At 52.5% G+C, this 21432-nt stretch overlaps 1 protein-coding gene across 6 annotated transcripts; it reads right to left on the reverse strand.

Annotated features, from left to right (window-relative positions):
* Window positions 1–419: 419 nt before the first annotated feature.
* Window positions 420–17249, reverse strand: MERTK (MER proto-oncogene, tyrosine kinase). Of its 6 annotated transcripts, none has more exons than XM_085575709.1 (20): window positions 17154–17249; window positions 16933–17103; window positions 13086–13434; window positions 12864–12964; window positions 12601–12774; window positions 11374–11460; window positions 10685–10800; window positions 8323–8506; window positions 7950–8101; window positions 5557–5707; window positions 5133–5286; window positions 3995–4080; window positions 3807–3902; window positions 3530–3610; window positions 3324–3416; window positions 3112–3230; window positions 2792–2901; window positions 2478–2637; window positions 2047–2183; window positions 420–950 (listed from the first exon to the last, which is right to left on the reverse strand). In XM_085575709.1, exons 2-20 carry the CDS (start codon window positions 17000–17002, stop codon window positions 476–478), a joined length of 2895 nt encoding a protein of 964 aa, XP_085431835.1. In that variant the 5' UTR covers window positions 17003–17103; window positions 17154–17249; the 3' UTR covers window positions 420–475. The 6 variants fall into 6 exon arrangements, with proteins under 6 accessions (XP_085431835.1, XP_085431832.1, XP_031360156.1 ...); XM_085575706.1 differs by having other exon boundaries at window positions 5133–5253; window positions 16933–17083; window positions 17135–17249; XM_031504296.3 differs by having other exon boundaries at window positions 16933–17083; window positions 17135–17249.
* Between the last annotated feature and the right edge of the window lie 4183 nt (window positions 17250–21432).

A 21432-nucleotide genomic window follows, 5' to 3' on the forward strand; every position in this document is an offset into this window, starting at 1 on the left:
TTGTAGCAGGAGTGATGGTTCCTCAGCACGCGGATCGGATGGATGGAAACCCATCAGGGCGAAGGGAGTGTGAGAGCACCCACTGCTCCCATTGGGGCTCCCGTTGCTGTTTTCCATGGGGATCTCTTGCAGTGTGAAATCCCCCAGCAGGCTGTAGAGCTGGAGCACCCATCATCCAGGGGGATGCCCATCCTGCAAACCTTAACAAGTGATGGAAAAGGGGGAAAATATCGGGCCCTGCAAGGCCAGCTGCCCCCTCAGCACCATCCACTCTACTCTGCTCTGCACCTTCTGGAGAAGATGAATAATTACAACAAAATAATTCCACTGTTAATTCCAAACCCCTGGGACTTCTGCCCAGGAAAGAGCTCCTGGGGAGAGCCAGCCTCCACCAGGAAAACTGTGCAGGAGATAATAAATAAAAGAGACGACTGTTTATTAAAATATTCCCTCTGTATCCTTGCTGTGGTGCCACTCACACCATTCCCAGCGGCACTTCCGAGTCCTCCCCACAGCTCCCGGCACACGGCCGCTCCGATGCCGGCAAAGTGCTGGCCTGGCTCCATCGGCTTCCCGGCTCCAAGCCCTGGTAGGGAAGCAGTGGCACATAGGGCTCCTTCACGGGGCCACTGAGCTGCTCCTCCATAATGTACCTGGTGTCCCACAGCTCGCTGGGATGCACATCCACAGCCACCAGCGCCGCCTCCGCGCTGGGGGAGCCAGGCTCTGATGCCTCCCCAGCGTCCAAATCCGAATCCACTTGTGGGAAGCCAGAATCCTGCGTGGAGTCCGGGCTCTGCTCGGGAAGGCCGGTGTTGATGTAGATGATGTCCCCACGTGCCTTGGTGCTGGGCAGGTTTTCCAGCAGCTTCTCCAGCTGGACTTTGAGCTGGGAGAAGGTAGGGCGAGTGGCAGGGTTGGCTCTCCAGCACTCAGACATTATTTCATACCTAGAAATTGGGAGAGGAGTGTGGTTAACAGAGGATCCCAGCATCACAGAATGGTTTGGAAGGGACCTTAAAGCTCATCCAGTCCAACCCTGCTGGCACGGGCAGGGGCTCCTTCCACCATCTCAGGTTGCTCCAAGCTGTCCTTGAACACTTCCAGGGATTTAGCAGCCACAGCTTCTCTGGGCAGCCTGCACTCCTCTGGTTTAGGGAAGGTATGGGCACCCTGTTTCCCCCCAAGTTAGGCAAGCCTTGAAATTCCCATTAAATCAAAGTGAAAACAACTCCCTCTGCTCAGGCTGTTTCCCAAGGGCATGGATTTATCAGCCCAAACTGCTGTTAGAAGTGTGAGAAGTCTCTTCCAGTGCAGCCCTGGGATCTGTTCCCTGGAACATCCCAGCTCTGTGTGTGGGATGCCCAGTCCCTCCCTTGGCAGGTGCCTGTTCCCAGGCTGGATGTTAGGGAGCCCTGGAAGCCCCTAGCATGTCCCTGCCAGCCTCTCTGCCCTCCAGCAGGCTGGATTCTTAGAGGTTCCAGCACTGCTTCCTTCAGGAATAGGCACTGGAGAGGAGCCTTTTAGGAAATGTACAAGTCTGTTTATCCAGTTGGGATTCAAAGCTCTCAGCCATAGGGGGTTAAACATTTTCAGCTCTAGTGGCACTGGAGAATAACTCAGGAAAGTAGCTTGGGAGAAAGGCCTTTGTTGAGGTGCTCAGAAATCCAAAGGTTTGTGTATTCCACATTTCCCTTTCCATGGGGACACTGATTTATAGATTTGAGGCAAGGAAGGGACCTAGAGGGAATTTTGTGGAACAAAGATGAGCATCATCAGCCAGGACCTTTTTGGCCAAAACAAATCTAAAAAAAAAAGAAATAAAGTACTAAAAAGTTCCATCGCTGACTGTTCCTGGTGACCTTGCCAGCCCTACAAACCCATTGCTTCCTCTGAGGATATTTGTTGGCATTTTTGCCTGGAGTTCAGCAGATGCTGACACATGCTCTGCTCCAGGATCCAGCTTTTCCTTAGGCATGTTATGCAAACATTAAGGAGTTTGCTCCTAGGAAAATCCATTTTCCCATCTGGGATCCCAGGACTCACAGCTCATCCGGGCAATCCTCAGGCTTCTTCAGGCGCTGCCCATGGAAGAGGTACTCATAGATTTCGTGGTTCTGCACCCCTGGGTACGGCGTCATCCCACGCGTGGCAATCTCCCACATGGTGACGCCAAATGCCCACTGCCAGCACAAAAGGAAAAGGCCAAGGCTGAAGGAACACTTCCAGAAGGAATGAATGGAATTAACCTTTTAATGGGGAAAGGTCACTGCCTGGCATCCAAGGGACAACAGGCAGAGCTGTGGTTCTCCAAAAATGGGAAATGACCAGGATGGAGGCGAGAGGCCCACTCAAGGAACCAACTGCACCGGCAGCAGAAGGGCTCTAACAGCCTCCTGTGCTTCCAGGGAATGACACCAACAGGAGCATGGTGTGGCTCAGCCCAGGGGACTGTCCCTCCAGGCAAGGGGACCTACCACATCACTCTTGGTGGTGTAGACACGGTCAGCCAGGGACTCAAGGGCAATCCACTTGACCGGCATCTTGGCGATGCGGCCTTGCCGATAGTAATCCCCACTGTAGATCTTCTTGGAGAGCCCGAAGTCTGCCACGCACACTGTCATGTCATCCCGCAGCCTGGGGGCAAACAGGGATCAGGACAGCCGCAGGCCACAAACCCCAGGCTGAGTTCTGTGTCTCAAAACCAAGGGAACTTTAATTGAAAGGAGCAGAGTTGTGCTGTAAATCCACAGAGTTCATCCCGTGGGATGGAGCAGAGGAAAACACTCACATGCAGTTTCGAGCTGCCAAGTCCCTGTGGAGGAAGTTCCGATTGCTCAGGTATTCCATGCCCAGGGCAATGTCCACCATGAACTTCACCAGGGTCTGTAGGGGCACAAACTGGGGAGGGAAGGTAGGGGTTACACGGTGTTGATCCAAAAGGCTTCCTTACACAGGGCTGCCATCCCAATGGATGAGCCCACGGCAGCAGACAAGCTCTTATCCCTTAGACCCTGCCATTCACTGACCCATGAGCCTGCAGGAGCTGCAGAGGTGGATTCCCTTCCCACCTCTATCCCACCCCACTCCTCTGCTCCTGGTGCTCCCTACCTGGGGGGCCATTTCCAGCCGGGAGCGGAGCAAGAAGCTGTGCAGGTCTCCATATTTCATGAATGGCAGGATCACCATGGGCTTGGGCACCTGCAGGGAGCTCAGCTCGATACACACCCCTGGAAAACATGAACAACTCACACAGTGCCCTGGGAAAAGGGATACAGGTCCACCCAAATCCCAGCTGGAGGGTAGGAAAGGACAGCCCCTACCGAGGAGCTTGATGACATTGGGGTGGTCAAAGTCCTTCATGCATGCTGCTTCGCTGAGGAACTCTTCGATCTCCCTTTGGGAAAAGTTATCCACTGGGAAGCAGAGAGAAAGAAAGAGCTTTAGAACCCCAAAATGGTACCAGGATGCCATTCCTGAGAGAGGTACTGGAAATGTTGGTATCCAGTGGGGCAGAGAGACAACTTACACTTCATGGTCTTCACAGCCACCTTCTGTGGGGGCTCTTCAGGCCGGCTGAGCCGTCCCTCCATCACAGATCCAAACTCCCCTGCGCCACAGGAAAGAAGGAATCCCTTTACCCAAAGCACCACCTTTCAGGACATCACCTGATCCCTAAGATCTGGAATGCTCCAAGATGGAACCAAAAGGCTTGTTCCTCATCAGTGACAAAAGGAGGACAAGCTGGACTCATGGAAGGTTCCCTGCCCATGGCAGGAGGTTGGAATGAGATGAGTTTTACTCACCCTCTCCCAGGACCTTTCCCAGGCTCAGGGCATTTCTGTCCACGACAACATCCTGCAGCTTCTGCTGGAGCTCCCTGCTGACACCCAGGCTTCCCACTGCAAGGGGAAAGGACAAGAGCATAGGCACCTCCCACCTGCTGCCATTTCCCCCTCCAGATCCTTCCAGAGGGATAAAAACATATCCTTACAGGTCAGTTGCACAGCTCTCTGGCAGTAGGACTTCTTGGCTGTGTAGCTCACTGCCAGCTCCGAGTCATTCCCACTGAAAGCACTCCTAAGGGAACACAAACACATTTGCTGTGGCAGCTTCAGCTGGATGAAGGAATCAGCACGGCAGGGGCAGAAGCCCAGGGGATGCATAGGAAAAGGGGAAATGCACATCAATTTCCTTTTTCCTGGATCAGCACCATTGCCTGCAACATCTGAGCAAAACAACAGCTCCACAAACACCACTGAACCATCAAGGAGTGAGTCACAGAGCTTGGAGCTTTTGGGGAGGAAATAGGATACTCATTTCCTACTCAAGGAGCAGGAATGCTGCTGGAGCCCTGCAGAGTCCAGCTTTGGGAAACAAAAACAGGGCAGGATGCTCCAGAACTGGGAAAGCAGGGAAAGAGATCCTTACTCGGTACCAGTTTCCAGACTGGGAGCACGGGGCAGTTAAACACCACTTGGGAAGTCACGAGGATGAGTGAGGAGTGTTGGGTTATTGCAGGAGAAAACAGCCCTTTGTCCATGTTTTTAAACAATGCTGGGCCATTGAACCCGGGCGTGGGATGAGGCAGGAGGGTTTCTCCAGGACATGGGATATTATGGAATCACAGAATCATGGAGCTGAAAGGAACCCACAAGGATCATCCAGTCCAGCTCCTAGCCCTGCACAGAGACCCCTACAATCCCAGCCAGCACATCCCTGAGAGCATTGTCCAAATGCTCCTGGAGCTCTGGCAGCCTTGAAGCCGTGACCCTTTTCTGGGGAACCTATTCAGTTCCCTCTGGGGAAAGGATCTTTTCCTAAATTCCAGCCTAACCTCCCTGATACAGCTCCAGCTCTTCCTTTGGGTTCAGGTCACCCTCTAGTGACCAGTGATACCCTCTGCTCTCTCATTTCCATGCCAAAACACCTCCCCCACCAAGTTGCACAAGTTCACTTCCCTTTAAAAATAGGAATAGTGAGCAAAAGGTGAACTGCTGAGCTAAGGAAGGGAGGGGAAGGAAAAACCCACTTAGTCCCTCACCACAGGCATAACAAGTCTAATCCCCAAATCCAGTATGGGCTGCTGGCCCCCCACTCCTTGGAAGCTGCCCTGTTTTCCATCCCCTTACCCGTATTTTGTCTCCACGCATCGTTTCTGGATGACTATGGACAAGCAGAGGATGACTCCGATGGCAATTGTCCCACAGATAAATCCCAGGGCTATGACAAAGGAGTCGGTATTCCCGGAGGCTGGATTCGAAGAGGGGGCTGAGGTTATTAATCCTAAGAAAATATCCTGTTAATGGAGCTGGTGAAAGAGTCAGCCTGCAGCACCTGGGGCTTGGGGCAGGAATTCCCAGGCGTTTTCAGCAGAGCCCAAAGGGTTACATGGGAATGAGGAAAAAAGGGAATGTGGAGTGAGGCTTTCCTGCTCCCAGATCAGGATCCTTGGCTGACAGGGAAAGCATCCGAAGGAGGATGGAGTGATGCCAAATGGCCTCATGGAAAACACACCCTGCGCTATTCCCAGCAACCAGCCCTGCACCTCCTTACCACTGGCAGGGATGAAGATCTCCACGGGAATGCTGAAAGGTCCCACTCCCCCGTTGGTGACAGCAGCCACACGGATGGAGCAGGTGGCATTGGTGGCCACCACGGGCAGCACGGCCATGCTGCCATTCAGCCGGACCTCATCAGAGATGATCTGCAGGAGAGAGGAAGGGAAGAAACTCCTGGGCTGGGGAAGGCAGGGAAACCTGGGGATTTACTGAGAATTGTCCCCTTGGCAACCTTTGGAGCCGCTTTGCTTTCCCAGCTCACAGGAAGTGCAGCTCCCAGCTATTTACAGAGAAGAATGGCCCTGTGTGCAAGGGCCGGATGGGATCAGGAACGGAGCTGAGCAGTGCTTCCCATTCAATCCAAGCATTCCTGGCCCTCTCTGCTTCACAACAGCAGCAGCCAGTGCCAGAAAAGAGGCAGAGAAGGATCTGGCAAGGAAGGGAAAGGCTCTGGTGACGTAGATTCTGACCCTCAGCCTTCATTGTGGCCCGTTTGGCCACTGGAGCCCTGTGAGCCTCAGCATCCATGAATCCATGTGCTCCTGGTAGGACTGTTCAAGTGCTCTGGAAGTAGATCCTAAGCTCAAAAAACACTCCTTCTGTGGCTTTTGTGTCCAGCTAATTATAGTCCCACTTTTTACGTATTTCCTTGGCTGGTACCATGGCAGGAGGCAGCATGGCCTGGTAAAAACATAGGAGCCTTTCCCTGCAAATTCCATCATTTCCTGGTCGTTTCCAGCTGAGAAAGTGCTGCTGCTGCTGCTCCCTGCCGATTTCCAACTGCAAAACAGCTGTCCAGCTGCCAAAACATCTGGCAGGCTGCTGTGCCCAGAAGCGCCTGGCTCCTTCCTGAACATCCCACAAAAAAAAGGAGGAGCTAAGGGGGATCAGTGGGTGAGGAGAGGGAATGGAGCTGAGGGGGATCAGTGGGTGAGGAGAGGGAATGGAGCTGAGGGGGATCAATGGGCAAGGAGATGAGGAGAGGGAATCAGAGCTTCTCAGAGGGAATCAGTTTCTGCTCCCTGTCCCAAAAAAGCCACAGAAACAGATGTGAAACACCCAGGCCCAGGGAATGTGTGGGCACCTACTGGCAGCAACAGGAGCTGGGACCTGTTGTCAGCTCTGCTCCCACACTCCTGCCTTCCTCCTCTTTGTATCCACACGGGATCCTTTCCCTACCGCCAGCCTAAAATTGGGATCCTTCCCTGTCCTAAAGGGCTCTGCTGTATCATCTGGGGACAGATGCAGACCATGAGCACAAAGCAAGGCTGAGCTGCCAAATTTCATGGGATTTTTTGTTTTGTGGTAGTTGAGGAATTTCTTCCCAACCCAACTCAGACAGCCTTGGCTCCAACAAGGACTGCTGGTTAAGGAGGAAAATAAACCAACTTTTGGGAATTTCCTGGTTGTTGAGAGGCCTGCAGGTGGCCCTGTGACACTGAAATCAGCTTCTCCCTGACTATCCTGCAAAACCTTGTGCTATTTTGGGGCAGTCCAAATTTAGCCTGTACAGGGCCACAACTCAGGGGCTTTACTTCATTGAATCATTTGCACAGAATCGTTTAGGTTGGAAAAGACCTCTGAGATATTGAGTCCAACCTTAGAAGGAGATTTTTGAGGAGTCAGAACTCCAGTCTTATGTTTCAGACTCATGGAAAAATTGAGAACTGGAAAAAATTTCACTCCATAAGCTGGAAAAATTGACAAAAATTAACAAACAACATCAACAATAAATCAGGGCTTAAAGGGTAAGGCCTAGATTTGGCCTTTTGCTGGAGAGAGACAGCTCCTGTCAGCACTTTTTCTCCAAGTCACAAGACCATGATTTTGTTTCCCTGGCTTCATTCAGACTGGATCTATATGGGGAAGCAAAAGGAGAACAGAAAGTGCAGCATCCAACAAAAAAATGGGGATGAGTCACTGTTTCCAGCCGCGGTCACTCCTCCAGCCTGGCACAGAGGAACCCAAACCACAGCTGGATCCATTCCTGCTGCTATCCACAGGCTCTGGATGGGATCTTTTGCCCAGAGCCTGGACCAACCTTGCGCTAGCAAATTCCTGCAGCTGCTTCCCAAATCCTAGAAAAGGCAAGCAGGATGTGCCAGGTGATTTCACGCACTCACAGCGAGGCCTTTGGGCCAAAGAGTTCCTTGAGCTCTGAAATTCTGTGCTATGGGTTAAGGAAGGGATAAATCTCATCTGAGTAAGGAACTGCTCAAAATCCAGGGAATGCAAGGCCAGGAGTAGTTTTAAGCCCACATGAAAGCCCAAGATAGCAAAGAAATTAGCTCCAAAAGAATTTGTGGAAGCACCAAAACCCATCTGGACATCCCTGCTGGGAATTTTTCCAGGATTTTAGCCATTCTTCCCCATTTCCTGGTGACTCACCATGCCCTCGGAGTTGTGCCACCTGTACCAGATGTGGTAGCCCTGGAGCTCCCCATGGATCCTCTCCAGTGATGGCTTCACCCAGTGGATCTCCAACGAGGAGCTGGGTTCATTGAAGGACACCGTGATGTTCAGCGGTGGTGTGGTTGGAGCTATGGGAATCGATGGGAAGGGAGTTGAGGGAAGCTGGGAGAATGGATGCAGAGATATGGGGATCTGATGGAAAACGAGCTGGAGCTCAACCAGAAAGCCCATGAAAAAAGGGGGAAGTTTCCTTTCCCACCCTGGGAGCAAAGAGGACTCCAGAGTTGTCTCTCTTCCAGAGGGATTGAGGCAGGGAAACCCTTCTCAGTCCTTACTCTCCATTTCCTACCTCCCTCTGTGGTGCTGGCCGTTATCCAGGGGCTGAATGCCGACCAGCCGACCTCATTCCCGCAGGAAACACGGATGTTGTACTCTTCCATGGGCTCCAGCTGCTGGATGTGATACACATGGGGAGGCACCAAGGTGTGGAAGGTCTGAAGGGAGACGTTGCCTCTTGGAACCACTTCCTTGACCTTTAATTGGAAAATTAGTCCACAAACAGGGATTAGTCAGGAACAACCTGCAGACAGAGATGTTTGAAAACAGGATCCAGAGTCCTGCCTCCCATTTAAACTCTGCAGAGAAAAGCTCCTGCAGGGAAAGCTCATGGCAGGACACTCACAGGGTACAGGGAGAGGGCTCCAACACGTGTGGAGCTGGGAACATTCCGGGGATGTTGGGAAGGAGGGAGGGATGATTTGCTGTTTCTTGGAGCAAAAGGAGCCCCGAATAAAATAACCAGGCAGCACATCCCAAAAAAACCAAAATAAAGCTCCTTTTTTTGTGCAGCAGAAATTCTGTTTTTTTGGAAAACAGAATTTATCTCCATGAGATGTAATGGGACTAATTCCAATCCTTGTCACATTTAGCAGTATGGATGAATTCAACATCCCAAAAACAAGACCTGCTTTCACAGAAAAACAAGTTTATGGATGTGGAGTACCCATGGAGCTGCCCACAGAGCCACTGCAGCTTTCCAGGAAACATCTCATTTTGTGGGAAGCACTACTGGATTGGGACAGAGTGGGGAAAGAGGAAAGAGCAAGAACAAGGACAACCCAACCCATGTGCCCAGGGCTGTGCACTCCTCTTAAAAGGCTCCATCTGTGATTTTGGGATGGCAGGACATCTATCCTTGTGCTCAATCAAAAGAGCCCCCACAGTATCCCAGGATTGTCTCAGTATCTGTTTAACCAAAATACAAAGGAACAGCCTTCATCCTCAAGTTTCCATGAAGAAATTCCCAGAAATGCTCCAAGTAGTTCTCTGGAAGACTCTACAAGCCTGGGGTTGGTGCAGCCACACACTTGTCCTGGTCACACACTTCCCAGCCAAGCAGCATTCCCAAAGTCAGGATTTGGAGGGGCAGGTTTCCCTCAGCTCCCCATTCCTTACAAATAATGGGAAGGAGCTGAGGGGTTGCCTGTCTCCTGAAAAAGTCAGGGAATGCCATCTCCATCCCCAAGTTGTCACAAGATGCTGTCAGGGAGGTGAGAAGTGACCAGAGAAACACACACAATGCTTCTGGGACCAGACATCTTGAGCATCCAGCCTGATCCTCAATTGTCTTCTGAGAATAACCCACCAAATCCATGGATTTTGGAACAAAGTCAGGATGTTTGCAAACTGCAACAGTTGGAATTGGCAGGTGGGCCAGCTGCAGCCCTCAGGAATGAGTCACTGGCTTGGTGGACCCAGGGATTATCCAAGGGGACAGCAGCAAAAGGGCTGAGTCATAGCTGTGTTTTTGCCAGAAACCCTCTCCTGTTTTCCACTTTCAAAGGCTATTTCCTACAGACAGACCATGAATGTTAAGTCATAGGAAATTCCTTGGCTCTCCACCCCACTTCCCAAGCTCTGGCTGGAAGGCAGCAGCAGGACATGGTGCTAATATTAGCCCTGGTACCTTTGTTCCCTGAAATTCCTTTCACTTTTACCTGGATTCAAAGGTCTCCTCCCTCCACGTGTTATCCCAGCTGGAGTGGAGATTTTCCAGATTTAAAAATCATATCCATGAGACAGCAAGATGGGCTTGGACTGGCAAAGCCAGCCATGTGCAGCAGGTGGAAAATGCCTGCAGGCTCTACCCATGGAGGTGGAGTTCCCTGAGTTCTCCAGGACGCAGGCAATCCCTCAGCTCCTTCCCAGGAGTGGGGAGCTGAGGGAAACCTGCCCCTCCAAATCCTGACTTTGGGAATGCTGCTTGGTTGGGAAGGGTATGACCAGGTCCATAAAACACGACAACCTGACTGTGCTGCCCTATGGAAAGGAGTTCCAAGAGAGCTGGAGAGGAACTGGGGACAAGGGCATGGAGTGACAGGACAAGGGAGAATGACTTCCCACTGCCAGAGGGCAGGGATAGATGGGATATTGGGAAGAAAATGTTCCATGTGAGGCCATGCCACAAGCTGCCCAGAGAGGATGTGGCTGCCCCATCCCTGGAAGTGCCCAAGGCCAGATTGGAGCAACCTGGGGTAGTGGAAGGTGTTGGAAGGGAGGTGTAACTGCTTATCTTTAAGGTCCTTCCAACCCAAACTATTCCAGGATTCCATGAAATCTGTGCACCTTGTGCCAAACACCACCAACTTCCACCTGCCTCGGAGCATCCATGTGAGGGAGATGGCAGGGATATGGGAATTCTGGATGCTTACCTGGACACTGCAGCTGTTCAAGGCAGAGAAGGCATCAAAGCCCGGCACCCAGGATATCCTGATTCCATGGGCTGTCCTGTTGAGGACCTGCACACTGATGGGTGCAAATGGAATTCCTGCAGGGAGAAGCCAAGGGCAATCAGCTGGAAGGCAAACCTGGCTCGGTGGCTTTTCCCTGAAGTTCCCAGGACTCAGTGTGTGACCCCACATCTGAATTCTGTGGATGTGCCAGACCACCTTCCGGATAGGGAAGAACAAAAATGTCACTTTCAGGACTATTTTGGCCATTTCTATATTTGTGACTATTCTGGGCAGCTTAAAGACCATGACTTATTTTGGGAAACACCTTCCTTAACGTTGCTGGAGCAGCTCCCATCAGGAATGTCAGCAATTTCCACTGTTTCCTATGGAAAATTCCTATGGAGCACCGCCCTGGTTATGAAGGAAGGAAAGGAGCGATGCAGCCCTTCCGAATCCTACTTTGAAGCTGACAGTTTTGCTTTCAAATTTAGATTTTGGTGCTCCCTCTCCCATTCTGATGCTGGGATGACCAACATGGTATGACCACGTTATAACCAGATCCCGCTGTATTTTAATTATAGAATTGAAGCCAGGATCTCCCTCAGCTTGTGAAGGACGAGTGCTGGGATGTGCTGGACACAGGGGTTTAACAGGGAATAGGAGCTGACCTTTGATGTTGACCTGGCCCGGGCTGGATGCAGTCAGGCCTTTGCTGTTGTGGGCCTCGCAGCTGAACAGCGCCGGCTTGTTGAGTCCTGTCGGGAAAACACAGCCCCGTTCCCTGGATATGCCAGAAGCATCCCAATCCCACCAGCTTCCCACCATCAAACACTCAGGGTTTCCTTTCTTAGCCCGTTTTCACTTCCCTCTGTGACACTTCTGCTGCCAGTGCCTGGGGGTGACTCCAGGCTCCAGCTGCCCCTCTCCCACACTGGGGTCACACATGTACCACCCCTGCTGGACCCGGCATGGCAGGAACAGGATGTCCCTAAGGAGCCCTTGCACAAACTCCTAAGGAAGAAGTTGTTTTCCCTCCAAAAGGGGAAAGGCAGAAAGCAGAAGAGCCCCTGCCACGGCCTGGTCAGATGATTTAGTGCTGATCAACGATTGCTCAAACCCCCCAGCTAATGGCAAAGAAGGACCACTGGAAATACCCAAGGGCGGATACTCCTGGCCTGGGTGAGGTGACCCCGGGTTTGGGATGCCTGTCCCATGCCAATATGGATGTAGGGAGTGTTGGATCATCCCAGCAGTGCCTCAGGGTGCCAGGGCTCCTGGGCCAGGAGAAGCTCTGCTCCAATGACCCAACCTAGCGGGTGCCAGGCGGATGCAAGGACATCCAGGAGGAATGAGTCACTTCTTCCGGCTTTCACTGTCTTTTTAAGGCCACCTGCCATTACATGCCAAGACCGGGCAATTATAGCCCATCTCTTAATTAACCACCAGCCTCCTCTTCACAAGCAAAGCAAGAAATACCCCATCCTTTGCCTCTGCAGCAAAACCAGAGTGGGGTTTATGGGATACCAAGGATTTTTCTCCTTGTGTCCCACCAGCTGTCATGGATACACAGCACAGGGGGCATCTCAAACTCTTGCAGATGCAGGACTAACATTTCAGCAGGCCAGGAGAGCAGCCAGGCCCCTGTTGGCACAGCCAGAGGCTGGTGGAAAAATCTGCTGCTTGCACAGGAAAGAGTTGGTTGAGTATCCTGCCTCTTCCAGGGAAGGGATTTTTGGCAGCAGCCAGAGGGAGGAGGATGGGGCTTCCTGCCCCAGAGGGGCCCCAGGACTGTGCATGGCATGGGAACAGCACCTCCTGGCAGGGACCAGCTCTGGGATGGCACAAGGGCACATTCCCAGATGTGGTGTCCCACGGCAGGAACACTCCCAGCTCACCTGGCACAGTCAGGACCGACAGGGAGATGTGGGGTTTCTGGTTGACTTGGATGTTGTTCTGGAACCAGTAGATCTCCACAGGCTCTGGAGGTCCCACAGCCTGGCAGGTCAGGTTGAAGGGACTGTTCCTGGTGACATTCAGCTGCTCAGGCTGACGGATGAAGTGTGGGAGACCTGGATGGGCACAGGGAAGCAAAGGATTCCCCATTTCTGGCTCCCTGGTCACTCAGCCAGGACACAACTCCACAGCTGCTCCAGCTCACCTTCCAGCCGCACCAGGATGGGATCAGACGCTACCTCCACGCCAGAGATGTTGAGTTTGCAAACGTAGGAGCCATTATCCGAGCGCTGGGCGCCGAGGATGCTGCCGGACAGAACGGACACCACCTCAGGGCTTGTGGCTTCCCATCTTCCCTGGGAGCCAGCCCTCAGGGCATCCCTCATTCCCAGCTGCTCCAGAAGACTAGAAGGCCAGCAGCGCTCACCTGAAGGTGGAGGTCATGGCCACCTCCTCCTCATCAAGGATCTCAAAGTGGCTGCTGGCAATGCGATCCAGCATGTGCAGCTCCCTCCCATCCTTCCAGAGGGAAATTCCTGGAGCATCGGGCCGGAGCAGCTCCCGAGGCACTTGGATGGAGCAGTTGAAGGTGACATCCTTGTGCTCGTTGATGACCACGTGTCGCACCGTGGGGTTGAATCTGAGCTGTCCAACAGAGCTGCCTGGGGGCTCCTCCATGGTCCTCTGGTGGGGCCAGTGGCCGAGCAGGCTCCGCTGGGAACGCCGGGAATGTACCAAAAGGGACACCCTCACACCTCCTTCTCCATCAGCATCCTCTGCAAGGGAACACCTGTGGTTTGTCACCACCACCAGCAAGTCTTGGAGACCTCTCAGCAAAACAACTCCACTGCTTCCAAGAAAAATTAAAGGCAGCTCATTTCCATTTCCCAAAATGTTGTCCCAGGAATCTGTACAGGCAGCACCTCTAAAAAAGTCCTTTTTAAAACAAACAGGAGCAGCCCAAGCTAAAGAAAACATTCAGCCACGTTTCTTGGGAAGAGGAGAGTCAGGAGCTATTCCTGCTGCATTACACCCCCGGGACTGGAATATAAAAGAATCCCTGGGCAGCAGGAATTTGGGACTTTACTCCAGCAAACCCTTTGCGGGGCCTCATCTGAAGCATTTTCAGCTGTGGCAGAGGAAGTGCTCCCGGCTGGAATTTTGCTGATTTTAGGCTCTGCCAGGAGCCTGTCCCTTCCCAGGACGGGGAGAGAGGGACATGCTCTGAGTCAACTTTTGCTAAGTGCCTCCACTCACTGACTCTCCCAGAAAAGAGCTGCAGACAGATGAAGAAGTGCCTTTGGACAGTGTGTAGGAGCCAGCTGCTGTTCAATGTTGCTCTCTCAGGGTCTTCTCTCACATTTTTTTCCCAAGGGAAATCTGTTTTTGAGGACTTCATACCCCCACCTCCAAATTACCAAATGTCATTTTCCCTCTCCCTCCCAGCACTTCCCACCCAGCCAGAGCTCAGATGAAGAGCAGGTCGACTTAAAGCAATTCTCTTCCAAAAATATGTGTATTTTTGAGACCAGATCTAGGGGATCCATGATGTGGAGGCTGGTTTTCCTGGACTATTTCTGAGCTTCCTGAGGCTTTCCCAGCCACCAGCAATCCTAAGCCGAGTGGTAAATCTCCCTTTCAGCAAGGAAAGGCATTGTGCCAGACAGGAATTTCAATGAAATTACCCTTTTCCAAGAAAGAAAAGCCAAACAACCACTCACTGTTTAAAAGATAAAGAAAGCACAGTTTTTATTGAACCTGAGCTCAGCTGAGTTTGTTTTGGGGCAGGTTTTAGCTCTCAAACATCAAACAACAAGTTTTTAAAGCTACGTCATCACTGTTGTGAGTAATGGGGCATGAGCCTGGTGTGTTTTTCCCAGAGCCAAGAAACACAGCCCAATTTTGAGGTTGGATATATCCCTTTGCTAAATCTCTTCCTATTTTTAACCCTCAAGAAATGCTGCTTGAGGACAAAATGCCAGCAGGGTTTTTCAGTCCAGAGGGAAGGGGAAGGCTCTCCCTGCCTCTCCACAGCACAACGGATTTCCCTTTCAGAAAAAAACAAAACGAGCTGCAGCTTTTCCAACCTGCGTCCCTGAGCCTCCCAAACCAACACAAACAGAGCCCATGTGACTGCTGCAAAGCTGTAGGGACAAGCCATGGATGTGCAGTCGCCTCTCCATAGCTCCCAAAGGATCTGCCAAATACAAACAAGCAGCGACCCCACATTCCCTTCCCTCCCCTGCTCCTCCCGGAGGTCATTCAGGCTGGAGCCTCTCCCTGCCTGGCACAATCCAGGCTCCAGCTGCTGTTTTCTTGCTCTGTTTGAAGGGTTCTGGTTCTGGTTCTGGCCGGAGCAGCTCCCGCACCATGGACCGCTGGCTGCGGTGGACATGGATTTGTGCTGTGTCCTGGGATGATTTCTGCTTCCTTGGGCTGCTTCAAGCTTAAAGGCTAAGAGCAAGGAGGATCTCAACCTTGTTTTCACACTAATTAAGTCGGAAGAGGTGTTTGCTGGCCTGGGAATGAAATGCTTTCCTCTCTGACTCATGTGAGTACAGGAATTCCTCATCTCTAACACTGCCTTTAGGTACCCCAGAAGTTTGGGATGGGGATATCCTCACGGCACTTTGGAAGGGACTCAACCGTTGTGGCAGGACAGCTCTTGCTTGAGTCCAGAGCAGCTAGGCTGGCTCTAAAATCCCAGGCTAAAACCAGGGAGCTGCAAGCCTGGCGTGCCTCTCTGAGTGCTGGAGCAGCTCCCGTCCTAAGCCTGAGGCAAAATCTGGCATTGAAATCAAACCACTTGCAAGGGCACTGCTGCTCTCCTGAAACACCTGGAACTGCAGCAAAACTCCAGGGAAAACAGAGGCAGATCTTGCTGCACAGGTCCTGTATGCCTTTCTCCTTGGAAAGAGGAATTTTAGCAGGAAAATTCGGCAGAATACTTCATTAGGAATGAAGAACAATAAGCACATCCCACAACTGAAACAACAAGGTCTTTACTGCAGTAATGATGCATCCAGGTCTGCCAAAACACTGGCTGCATCCCAAGCCCTGGAATTCCCACTGCTGGGAGTAATTCACCTGCTGAAAACAGCTTCTCCTCAGGCACTGTTGAGCAGGAGGAATGAGGAGCCCCTGCCTGTGGGGTTTCCAGCCTCCCATCCCCTGGGAGCTGTGGTAGACCTGGAAGTGTTGGGTTAACTTTGGACTCAATGATCTTTTCCAAGCCTAACAATTCCACGATTGTAAGAAATTAATTTTCCTTAGCGCCACACCTGAATCCAAAAGAATCTTCCTTATTCAAACACCTTTTGTACAAATCAGCACAGGATTCCTGGTTACATCCACAGAGTTCCGCTCACTTCAGGCTCCTGCTGTGACAGGACTTTAACTCCTCCCTGCTCAAAGCAAACACTGACATTCCTGCCTTCCCTGCTAAATTCCATCTGCACAGCGACTCCGAGGCCCCCCCAGCACTCCTGAGGTCTCCCAGTAGCTCCCAAAGGTCGGACAGCCCTGATCACAGGATTTTTGAAAGTATAAAAATTACTTTATCTCCTCATTTCTTTCCACAAATTGAGTTGAAAAGCCACCAAACTGCCTGCATTGCAAAGCACCACAAACTATGGTGATTCCCGAGGATTTTTCTCAGCATCACTACATAGCTGGCTCATGACTAACGGGATAAATCCCAGATTGATCTGCCAGAATGTGTGGTTCCTGCCTGTCCTGGTGTCCCAGGCAAGCAGAGGTACATCAGGCAGCGAAGTACTGGGGCAGGACCACGCTGCGGAGGCAGAGCTTTGTCTTGGGACAGCCAGACTGTGTCCCAGGATATCCAAATCACGTCCCAGAAGACTCAGACCCTGTGCTGCTGGACAAGAAAATCCTGTGTCGCAGGACAGCCAGATCGCGTGTCCGAGGACAGACAAACCATGTGTCCTGGCACAGCCAGATCCTGTGTCCCGGCACAACCAAACCGCGTGTCCCAGTACAGCCAAACCCTGTGTCGCAGGAGAGCCAGATTGTGCGTCCCGGGACAGCCAAACCCTGTGTACCAGAGCAGCCAGACCCGCTGCGGCCAGAAACCCCTCGGGAGATCCCTGCGCAGCTTTTCCTCGGGACCCACCGGGCGCTCAGTGCCCGTCGCGCCCACGGCACAGCCCGGCCCGGAGAAGCGCCCGCGGGGAAAGCGCTCTCCGGACAAGCTCCGCTCGCCGCCCCCGGTCCCGGGTCCCCAGCTCCCTCCGTGCCCCCTGCGGACTCACCGGCCCCTCCGCGGGGCGGGCGCAGGGCCGCCAGCAGCGCCCAGAGCAGCGCCCAGCGCCCGCCGCCCATCGCCCGTCGGCACCGCCAGCGCCGCCGCCTCGCTCCACCACCGGCGCTAGCACCGCTCCGCCACCGGGAAGAAGGCCGGCACTGGCACCACCGGGAAGAAGGCTGGCAGCGGCAGCGCTCCGCCGCCGGCACTGGCACCACCGGGAAGAAGGCTGGCAGCGGCAGCGCTCCGCCGCCGGCACCAGGCGCAGGACTGGCAGCGGCCCCCAGAACGGGACGCGCTCCGCTCCACCGCCCCGCCGCGCTCGGGGGCCGCCAGCGCCGCCGCCCCGCCCCGGCCCGCCTCCCGGCGGAGGAGGCAGCGGGCAGCTGCGGCGCTACCGTACCGAGAGCGCTCCCCCAGGACTGTGGGGCACCGCTGAGCCCTGGCCCAAGGGTCACATGGCTTTTACACCCCTCCGCCGTGGGGATTCACCATTTCCCTGGGCAGTTGTGCCAGGGCTGGACAGTCCTTTCTGTGAAGGAATTTTCCCAATGTCCAGCCTAAACCTCTCGTGCCGCAGCTTGAGGCAGACTCCTCTTGTCCTGTCACTCATTACCTGGGAGCAGAGACCGTCTCTCATCTGGCTACAACTTCCTCTGTGCCATCCCTGGCAGTGTCCAAGGTGGATGTGGCTTGGAGCAGCTTGAGCTATTGGAAGGTGCCCCTGGCCCGCGGCAGGGAATGGGATGAGTTTTAAAGTCCTTCCAACCCAAAGCATTCCATGATTCAGACACTTGTAGAGTGACAAGGTCCCCCCAAACACTTGTAGAGAGTGACAAGGTCCCCCCTGAACCTCCTTGTCTCCGGGTTGAGCCTCCACCCCTAGCTCCCCCAGCTACTCCTGGTGCTCCAGACCCTTCCCCACCTCCATTCCCATCTCTGGACACACTCCAGCACCTCTAAGTCTTTCTTTTCATGCAGGGCCCAAAATTGCCCCCAGGATTTGAGGTGAGGCCTCACCAGTGGTCACACAGGGGGACGGTCACTGCCATGATCCTGTGGCCACACCACTGCCATTGGCCTTCTTGGGCACCCGGGCACACCTGGGCTTGTGATCAGCCACTGCACACCTCGGACCTTTCCCAGCCCCTCAGCCCCAGCCTGCAGCGCTCCATGGGGTTTTTGTGACCCAAGCGCAGGACTGGTCACTTCACCCTATGGAATCTCACTCACCCCATTGCCCTCTGGCCTGCCCAGCATGGGAATGCTGTGCTGAAGGCACTGCTCCTTCTCACCTGGCCCATACCAGCAGGATAATAGGGAACAGGGACAAAAACAAGGAAAGGAGGAAGACCCAGGGGAAACCAACATAAGCCATTAACCCAAGGCAAACTGAACAGATCTCTTGTGGCATGGGAAGGAAACAAGGGAGTTTCTGGATATTCAGACCCTGCCCCAACACTGGCCTTGCATGGGGACATTTGGGACCAAGGTGTATCGGGGTCATGCGTGTTCCCCTCGCCTGCTGCCTCATGGGAAGGGACTGGGATTTGGGGAACCAGCATCCTGATGATGTGGCTGAAGGGCACTGGTATTTCTCTGCACCAACCTTTCTGCTCCCTGAACCTGTGACACAAGTCACTGCCTGCTGTACTCTTCCCAAAGAATAGAAACACACCACTTTGAAGCCTTTTCCATCTGGGAAGAAAAACCTCCTTAAGCTCAGCTAAAAAACTGCAACAGATCACTCCCAGTCTTCTTTGACTTGCAAAGTTGCTTATTCACTGCACATTCCCAGGCTTTGGTGACAGGGATTGAATTTTCATCCCAGCTTCCCATATCTTGAAGCCATCAGCAGCCAAGGAAGGGCTCATGGACTTGGAGGCCCCGAGGAAAGGGAAGAAGGAAAACTCACTAAAACTGCTGCAAGAAGTTGGAGCATCTTCCATGAAGATCCAGCAGCACTGCTTTTCCTTCAGATGTTGGGCATATTCCCTGTGGATCCAGCATCCCTCAGGGAGCAGGACAAGACCAGGGACAGACATTTGTCCCATGCCTGTCATTTGTGGTCAGCCTTTGCTACATGAGTGCACTTTGATCTGGCTGCATTCCTTGCTGCTCCTGCTGGCTTTGCAATTTTTGGAAACAAAGCAATGGAAAAGCCTTTGGACTTTGTGGGCTGCAGGCTGGGAATGGCCCTTGCATCAGGATACAGTCACCCCACTAACACAGGGTGAGGAAGAGAAGCAGATTGTGCAAAAGAGGAATTTAAAAAATAAACAAGAACATGCAGGACCATAAAGAGGATTTCAACAGCTCCCAAAAATCCCCTGATTTGGGTCATTTCTTTGCAGCAGGTTGGGTTCTGCTCCAGCTCCAGAGGGTTTGTTGCACAGCCTGACGTGAGGAACAGGTTGAAAGGGAGGAAAAAATCGGAGAGGAGAAATCAGAGGAGAAACTCTCAGGTGATAGGAAAAGCCTGGAAGCAGTTGGCAGGAGCCAATCTGGCCCCTTTGGCTCTAGGATACCTCAGTGCCATCCTCCTGCTCCTCACAGCATATGGAATACTGGAATGGTCTTTTTTGAAGCAGGTGATGGATTTCCATCCTCAGAGCCCAAACTCAACAGTTGCTGGGGAGTATCCCCACAAACCACTCATGGTTTTTGGCCCTGACTCACCAGATCATGCCAAGCAGCATCCCCTGTTCCCACTGCCTGGGTTGGGAATCAGGTGGCATTTGGCCCTAAGAATAATTCCTGGGGCAGTGGGAGAGGCAAAAAGGCAACTGGTGTCAAAAGAAGGAGGGACAACCTTTCCTGAGCAGCAGGATCAGCCCTGAATCAGCTAAACCAGTCACTACCCAAGGTTATCTGATCCATCACCAGCAAGGAGGAGTCCATGTTTTCCTGCTGTGTCCTGCACCAGAGGGAGAGATCCTTATCTTCACAGCCTGGGTGAGAAGGTCCCAAAAGATCCCTCTCTGCAGGGATCCTCAGCTCTTCCTTGGCGGGATCCCAGTGATGCAGGTGTCTGAGTCTGACCCATACTTTGCAGTTTCACTTCAGTGCATTGACTCTGTTTCCTCACCAGACTTTTGGGAGACCTTGGATCCAATTTTTCCTTTGGGAAATCGGATTGTTTAGCAGAAATGGCACTTGGCAATCAGACGTGTGGGCTTTTGTCTGCTGAGGGTATTTTCTTCCCAGCTATTTATGTGTTTTTATTTTCATTTTGCTAAATCATTCCTTTATTCCTGCTTCCTCTTTGGGCCTATTTTTATTTTGATTTTCAGGGGCTCCTGTTCTTTCAAATGCCAAACTCCTTTGGCAACACGTCCTTAGCTGAGGGCAGCTGGCCCGTTTGTGCTCAGTGCTAAACCCCAGACACAGGATGCGGCTCCCAAACAATTTGAAGGGAAAACCGGAACTTTTTGTGATGCCACTAAAATGCCTTTTTCTTGCTGTGCCTGTTCTGGGCACTGGGACACCCTGCAGCTCTTACCGGGCACATCCTGTCCCTTGGCTTAGCTGGCTCTTCCCAGAACAATTTCTCCTGCTCTGCAAATCACTTTGCGAAAGCAAAGGTTGGACATTGGCTTTTCCTACCCTGCTTCTCCTTTCTGAGAAGCACTTCTGTCTCAGCTTAAACCAAAGAAACCCAGACTCCAGTTTCAAGTATGTTTTCAATTCATCCACAGCTTCTCCCTTCTTTGCTTATTGTGAAACTCATGTCTTGAAAATAAATAATTTGCCCTTTCAGTTCCCATCAAGCTACTCCATACATGTTTTAGAGGAGGGTTAGATGGGATATTGGGAAGAAATCTTTTCCTGGGAGGCTGAGGAGGCCCTGGCACAGGTTGTCCAGAGATTCTGTGGCTGTCTCATTGCTGAAAGTGTCCAAGGCCAGGTTGGATGGGGTACAAATCCTATGAGAACAGAAAGGGTTGTAAAGCACTGCAAGAGGCTGCCCAGGGAGTGGTACAGTCGTCATCCCTGGAACTGTTAAAAAAAAAAACAAAACATGTGGACGTGGCAATTGAAGACATAGTTTAGTGGTGAACATGGTCGTGGTGATGGCTGATGGTTGGACTTGATGATCTGAACGGTCTTTCCCAACCTTTGCTCCTATCCAGGAGGGAGAGGGGATGGCACAATCTCCCTCCATTCCAGACAGAACAGCCCCTCCTATGTGACAGAAGCGAGGATTTTAGCCGGGATAAGTCAGCAGAGCCCAGACTTACACAGATTTATGCTAATCCATGTCACAAGCACATGGAATGGTGGCAAGAGAGTTGTACCCATGCCCGGGGTGGCTGCAGAAGCCTCATTGGTCCCACAAAGTAGCTTCTTAAGCACCGTATCAGAGAATTCCAGAATCCCAGAATGTTTTGTGTTGTAAGGGATCTCAAAGATGATCCAGTCTCACCCATTGCATGGGCAGGGACACCTTTCACTATCCCAGGGTGCTCCAAGCCCTGTCAACTTGGTCTGGAACACTCTCAGCATG

The sequence above is a fragment of the Lonchura striata genome, chromosome 3 (genome assembly GCF_050655825.1).
Source record: "Lonchura striata isolate lonStrDom1 chromosome 3, ASM5065582v1, whole genome shotgun sequence".
In the NCBI taxonomy this organism is placed as follows: Eukaryota; Metazoa; Chordata; class Aves; order Passeriformes; family Estrildidae; genus Lonchura; species Lonchura striata.

Coding starts and splice junctions, on each gene's coding strand:
- MERTK (XM_085575709.1), bottom strand. CDS start 17,002: ATGGGCGGCGGGCGCTGGGCGCTGCTCTGGGCGCTGCTGGCGGCCCTG. Junction 8,507..10,684: donor TGAACAGCTGCAGTGTCCAG/GTAAGCATCCAG, acceptor TTCCAATTAAAG/GTCAAGGAAGTGGTTCCAAG. Junction 3,231..3,323: donor CAATGTCATCAAGCTCCTCG/GTAGGGGCTGTC, acceptor CATGTTTTCCAG/GGGTGTGTATCGAGCTGAGC.